The sequence below is a fragment of the Pyxicephalus adspersus genome, chromosome 1 (assembly GCF_032062135.1).
Source record: "Pyxicephalus adspersus chromosome 1, UCB_Pads_2.0, whole genome shotgun sequence".
In the NCBI taxonomy this organism is placed as follows: domain Eukaryota; kingdom Metazoa; phylum Chordata; class Amphibia; order Anura; family Pyxicephalidae; genus Pyxicephalus; species Pyxicephalus adspersus.
Genome location: NC_092858.1, coordinates 61938718 through 61945931, shown reverse-complemented (window position 1 = coordinate 61945931; position 7214 = coordinate 61938718). Strand labels below are relative to the sequence as shown.

The following is a 7214-nucleotide window of genomic DNA, read 5'->3' as shown; positions in this document are numbered from 1 at the left end:
TAATGTTGTCACCCCAGGACTTGAGGATATTTGTTAGTTGTACGATACAGGAAAAAGCCTTTAAAATAGAAAACTATTGCAGCCACGTCTAAGGACTGCTAAACTGCATTACGATAAATGTTTTGGGTCTAGATGAGTTTTAATTGCATTATTGCTGTTGCACTACATAAAAGAAGTCTTATTCAGTTCTTAATTTAATCAGTCACGTGTTGTAATAAACAAAATAGGAATTCTTTTTGATACCCTAGTTTGTTGAGGACTTATCTTTTGTATGTTCTGTTGGTATGTTTTCAGGAAGATGCTCAAGAAGAGTTTGGTTGGAAACTGGTGCATGGGGATGTTTTCAGGCCTCCAAGAAAGGGCATGCTTCTCTCAGTTTTTCTTGGTTCAGGTGCTCAGATCCTGATAATGACTTTTGTCACTCTATGTAAGTAGTAATGGATTTTAACCTAAATGAACTGTATAAATAAAAAATAAACCAGTCCAGTAAAATATTTTGTAACTAGATTAAAAAAATATTTCTGATGAAATTTTTTGCCCTACTAAATATTATATATTATTAATTATGTACATTTACACTCTTTCAGTTTTTGCATGCCTTGGATTTTTGTCTCCTGCAAACAGAGGAGCTTTGATGACATGTGCTGTAGTTCTGTGGGTGCTGCTTGGTACTCCTGCAGGTTATGTTGCTTCAAGGTTCTACAAATGTAAGTTGAAGAAAAAAAAATTCTAGAAATGCTTTGGAACTTAAAGCTTACCAGGACTGTTAAGACCATAGATATGGAACTAAAATCATATTCAGAAGTTATTGCATAGGCCTTGGTTATCATTGCTGTAAAGAAATGCCTTGTATTTGATTTGAACTGTTCTGATGTAATGAATATGCATTTTAAGCAGAGATGCAAAGCACATATTAGAAAACCAAAAGTACTGTTGCAAAAATTATAAATTTAATGATGATTTACATTGCCTTATCATAAAGAACAGTGGCAATACGTGAATTCCCTAATTAGGACATAATCATATATAATATAAATGCTGTTGGGGGCTATAAAAAGTTTACTATTTTACATAGGTGTGTACATGTATGTTTTTTTTTATGTATTAAGGCAAAGACCTATAAAATGCTTAGTAAATATATTTTTTTTCTTTTTTTTTAATACAGCATTTGGTGGTGAGAAATGGAAAACCAATGTTCTGTTGACTGCATTCCTCTGTCCTGGGTATAGTCTTACATTTGGATTTCATTTTCCTAAAAATCATAATGTCTGGTAAAGCTGAACTCCAGTCGGCACCCAACCCTCAAACCTTCCTTTTCTCCCCCTATGTAGTTTTCATCAGTACACTTTTCCTATTATTTTTACATATTCCCTCTGTGTATTCATCTCCTTAGCCCCTGGGATATCATTACAGGGATTTTAATAGATCAGTTCTCAAATATCCAAGGTTGCTGCCAATCTTTGTGACTAATAATCAGTCAGCGGCAACAGGGAGTGTTTTTGTAGGGAAAACAGGGAAAGATCTCTTTAATGCTTCCACTTCTCGGCATAGTATTCCTAGTGCAATACATAGTTCTCATAGTGCAATACATAGTTCTCATACTCGGTAGGCATGTCGTACATTATACTATGCCTTTATCTCTCACATTTACTGAAATCAGAACAATTCACTCTCCTGTGTTAACACTGAACTCTAAATCTAAAATTTGCAAAAGGCCCCCCCCCTTATGTTGGGCTTCTCTTTTAAACTGTTTTTCACCAAATTTGTTATTAGCTCCTCTTCTGCCACTCCTCAACAGCACAAGAAATTAAAAATCTCATTTGTACTGTCTGTGCTCATTCAAGTATAATCTAGTAGTACTATGACATGCTGAACTATTTTGTGACTCCACTGAATCTAGGTTTAGTACATATCTGACTTAAAAAAAATTAAATTGGCACGTTGGCATTTCTGCACAAGCATCATTCGCACACAGACCATCCTAAGGAAAGCCCACATGTGAAGCTGAGAGTGACAGGACAGAAAGTAAATACCTGAAGCGTGCTGGCGGGCACAACACAGATGGGGAGGAGTGAGCAGACTGAGAAACTGTAAAAAGAACACATGCAGAATATGAGCAGTGCTTAAAATAATGTAAAATCCTAAAGGTTCTTAGATTAAATATCAAAACTATGTATATTTGTACTATACAGCTATACTCCCTTGTATTATATGTGCTTATGCAAGTACATCCCAGTAGTACTATGAAAAATAATTAGTACAAATCTACATACTCCTACCTGTTTTTATATTGTTACTAAGTAGCTTTCATATTTTTCTCAGTCTGTAGAATATCAATGTCAATTTCGGCATAATCCTGCAGTTTAAAGAAATGTCTATATTTTTGTTTCTCTAGGATTGTGTTTGCTGATTTCTTCCTGATGAACTTAATTCTTTGGGGAGAAGGATCTTCTGCAGCTATTCCATTTGGTACTCTTGTGGCTATCCTGGCATTGTGGTTTTGTATCTCTGTCCCTCTTACTTTCATTGGAGCCTATTTTGGATTTAAAAAGAACGTACGTTTTTGACAACTTTGTTTAGAATTATCTTGCTTACACTTTCTGTTAGCTAAAGGGTTTACAAAATTTATCTTAATCTTAAAAATTGCTACGCAAGTATTGAAGAAGACTTAACTGTTACATTTTATTTTAATTCAAATCAAAATGTAGTCTGGGCAACCTTCTTGCATTTCACTTAACTAAATATTGGGGCCTCTTAGAAAAGCAGTTATAGTACTACTGTTGTAGTACACTTACATCTATGGCTCTATAGTATATCTTTCCCACTTAAACACATTTTATGTTGTGAACATTGCCTTAAATACCTTCACCATTGTATTAGCGGGTGCCATCTTCCTTACATTTTGCTACTTTGTAAGTCCTTGACCCCAAACAGGTAGGTTGGGTCCCAGATTACCTTTCTTGGATTCTTTTTTGTAGCCAGTGATTTAAAACTTGCAGAACTTGCCTGTTCAAGTAAAAGGTGCCAGTGACTAGTGTTCGTGTTCGAATTCGGGTTGTCCTTATATTCCACCCGAATATGGCTTGAGCGGTCATCAGGGTTTACCTTTCCTCAGCCAATCACAGAGCACTAGAGGTGATGAATGGGGAGAGTTGTCCTCATTTAAACTCTAGTGTCCGGGGATCCCACACTGACAGGAGGATTTCCACGGCTGTGCTCGTCATGAATGAATGCAGCCGTGGCAATCACCCTACAGTTCCGCTAGGGCTGCAAGAGCAAACGGGGAAGCAGAGATGACAGCTCTGTTCCCGATTGCTCATGCAGCCCTAGTGTAAGCCCTTGCACAGAGCGAGATCGAGTGATGTTGGCACAATACAAAAAAGGTAGATGGTGGCCCCTGGGAGGCATGGGACAGCTTCAGTGCCTGTTCTATAAATCCTTGGCTCATGTTCACTGACAACTTTGGTTTGTCATTGCAATTGTTGAACTATGAAGTCACAGATAACTGATTTCTTTGATATACCCTGGCTTTTACTTACTGTTTTTCTTTGTACTTTAGGCACAATTGGATTCTTTGCCTGCTTTTGGTTTGTGACAAAGATCTATAGTGTTGTGAAAGTGGACTGAATAGCACAATATTATGTGAAGAATGCAAGAAGAACTTTTACTTTCAAAGCTCCAAAGCAGTGAAGTCTTTATTTCCTTTACAGTATTGTCATCTATTTGTGGAATAAAAGCAACAATCTCTCCAACAGAAGCCCTTTTTGTTTTCCAATGTAACTCACTTTTTATTTGGTTCTTTTGCATTGTGAAGTTCCTGTTGAAAAAGAAAACTACTTTAAAAATGTATGCTTTTGTAAATAATATAACTACGCTGTAATTGAGATTGACACTTCTAACAGAAGAAAGAAGGTGTATGTAATACACAAATATCATTGATATTAATAAAATATATGTAAATACAATTTTGCTTTTAGACTTCTAGGTGGGGTGAATTATTCTTGAAATAGGTTGCTATAGAATGTGTGGAAACTTCCTCTAATGTCATTTTTATTTCTGGTTGAATATTATTTTTTATACTGGGTAAACTGTCCTTACGTTTGGTTTCTTTTCATGTTCCTTATTCCAATTAGTGATTGAAGCCTTTAAAACTATGTGCCTCCAAGTCTTTGGATTTTTAAATTTATAATCTTAATAAATACTGTAAAAATGTAATGTTTTTCATGGTGGTATATCTGAAATATATTAGTGTCTGAAAACATCAATATATGAGATATAATAGCTGTAGTTTTGCACTGTAACACATTGCTGAAAGGTGTAATGTTGGCTACAAGAAAAAGGTGTTTGACGAGAGTATCACAGCTTCTTCAGTCATGCTGACCTATATTCTATTTTCTGAAAGTGCCTGTGGGACTAAACTATGAAGCAATGGAAGAGGGTTGTCTGGCCTGAAGAATTTTTTTGTTTAGATCATGTGGATGGTATGCTGCATGTACATTATTTTTTTGGTGTTTAGCATTTGGTCTGTGTCAAATTCAACCTGAAACAAATAACATAGACATTGCTAATGGTCTAGTGGACAGATTTAGCACCTGACATAACAATGACTGGTACATTGTGCCTCTCGTCTGCTGGCTGGATTGGCTGACCCATACAATATACCTGTCAATTACAGGTTGTCTACAGACCTAGGCATATGGACCCCAGGTTTCATGCTGTTATAAAGTGGACCTAAATTCACATTTTCAGCTTGGGGTTTACTTTTGTTTATCCTTCCTAAAACTGCTCTGACCCCTCCCCACCTGGGACCATATAGAGGACAGCTCCAGAGAGAGTGACAGGTCTGCGCATGTAAAGGTAAGTGTCATTTTAATTTTCATGTCTTTGGCTGCCCCCTTGCTTGATTGACTAAATACAATGACAGGAGTTCCTCCCAGGTGGGAGGAGCAACTCTCTTTATTTACATGCATCCATTAAAACCAGCAAGGGGACAGGTGTCTTTGGCTGCCATTATACTGGATTGGTTAAACACCCGGTGGGTGGAGCATCTGTCATTGTTTACATATATCACAGCTGGCACTGTGTGGATCATTCTAGGTTTCTATTGAGATTAGAAAAAAACAATAAAATAATTTAGGTAAAACTGTTTACCTTTGTGCTGGGCTGCTTTAACCCTTTCTAGGAATAGGAAAGTGTATACTTGAGAAACAGCCTGGCAGGACTTTAAAAACATGCCTGAAAACACCTATAAATTCCCACACGGGTGTTCAAGTGTTTGCAAAGGCTTGCACAACCATTTGAAAACACTTGCAGAAACCAAGAGTTTTCACCAGACAATATTGTGCCTGGTAAACACTGCAGTTTTTTCACCTATTCTGACCTATTCTAGGTTAATTAGTTAGCTTCAAGTAGCTCACGGTTAAGTATCCTATTCACACACCCTGTAGTAAGAGTGGACCAATATAAAATGTAGAAATCCCAAACTAAATAATATCAGCAAAAAAAAAGAACAGCAAAAGAAAAAAAAAAAAGTCACTTTCAAGCGACTTTCAGATAAAACAACAATAATGCAAAACATGTATTTGCTGGGAATATGCTATTTTTTTTCTGAAGCTCAGATATTATCAATGATCAAGACAAAATTGCTTTTTATCTCTATCAAACACATATAGAATCATTTGCCCTCTTACAGCTAAGCATATCTATAGGATATAAATTGTTTTAAGATCTATTTGAGAGAGGGCTCTTTTTGGACTGACTGCAGGCATCTCGTCTTCCTATACAACACAGCCATTGAATAGAACATAATCTTCTCTTATACGACTCCTGAAGCATTGACTTCCTAAAATTATCATGTTCTGTAGACCCTAAACTCCACCTCTAAAAGCGTAATCTATTGGACAATGTACCTTCAGGGTTAAGACCTTTAGACAACATTTCGGATGTGAACCTCATCCCCGTCAAGGTACTATCTCCACTAGTCCCAAGCAGACACTTGTATTGAACTTCTCCTTATTAACAATAGTTCCAGAGATACAGAGAAGTCCATTATCTTGGTTTCTCACATTCCTAGGGGGGAGGACACCTATATTGGGCCCTCCTTCCCTTTTTTTTCTCAGCTACCTGCAATTACCAACCATCTACCTACTTTGGAAGTACTTACCTGCATGTACTTTACATTTGATCAACTCCTCTGTGCTCACTTAACACTCCAGCATGAACTACACTGACAAATGCAACCTTTGCATGTCTCCCTTGGAAGTACTTACCTGCATGTACTTTACATTTGATCAACTCCTTTGTGCTCACTTAACACTCCAGCATGAACTACACTGACAAAAGCAGCCTTTGCATGTCTCCCTTAACCCCTGAGAATGCCTTTTAGGTGAAACGCGTTGGGTAAAGAGACAAGGGACTCCCGTTTATACGATTATTATTCCGTATGTCAGTTTAATAGGAAATTTATTAATTACACCAGTACTATGTCTAGATATTACACTAGGATAGTAGGTCTCTGTTAGACATGGATGTCATATTATATTTTGTTTTTTTCTTGAAATCATGAAATTAAATAGACATATCTTTTAATCTTCCTTGTCAAAAATAGCCTGGTCTTTCTCTCTTCCCAATACAGTTCAATAGGTTGATAATTACAAAGTCTGACCTGCCCTTCTATCAGCGCTGTGGAGTCAGTACAAAAACCCACCATCTCCGACTGCTCTAATTTTAATATGCTGATGTATACTAATGTTCCAAGTTGATTGAAACACAACATACACAGCATTTAATCACTTGCAAAGCTCATCCATTGTAAAGCTTAATGAACACAGGGTCTACTTTTGGGAACAAGAACTCCTGGCCAGGAAGCTGACACACCACCACAACCAACGTTCACACGCCGGGGACACAGATGCCAGCCGGGCATCACCAGCAGGCTGACTTGTTAGAGACTTCTTTGTGTTTATTGGGAAAGCAGAACTGTCAGCCTGCACTGTGTGCACAATACTACTGCTATATAAGTCAGCATTCACCTGTGCATTCCCAGCTTCACTCTGCTACATTCACCTGAACTGGTGCTATGTGATTCATTAGTTTATGAGCCCTGACAATGATTAGCGTTGATATTGTGTTCGCACTTCATGTACATTCACTTCCTGACTCACACCGGGGTCACCGCAGTCATGGCGAGGACCTTGACCCCATAAGGGTTCCTG

General features: G+C 37.5%; 1 protein-coding gene across 1 annotated transcript in view; it reads left to right on the top strand.

Moving 5' to 3' along the window:
- Positions 1-3263, top strand: part of TM9SF2 (transmembrane 9 superfamily member 2) — a gene marked incomplete in the record, with an annotated part of 17905 nt that extends 14642 nt beyond the window's left edge. The window contains 4 exon segments of the mRNA XM_072411679.1: positions 295-427; positions 588-707; positions 1166-1223; positions 2396-3263. Of these exon segments, the coding sequence (XP_072267780.1) occupies positions 295-427; positions 588-707; positions 1166-1223; positions 2396-2567 (483 nt within the window).
- Between the last annotated feature and the right edge of the window lie 3951 nt (positions 3264-7214).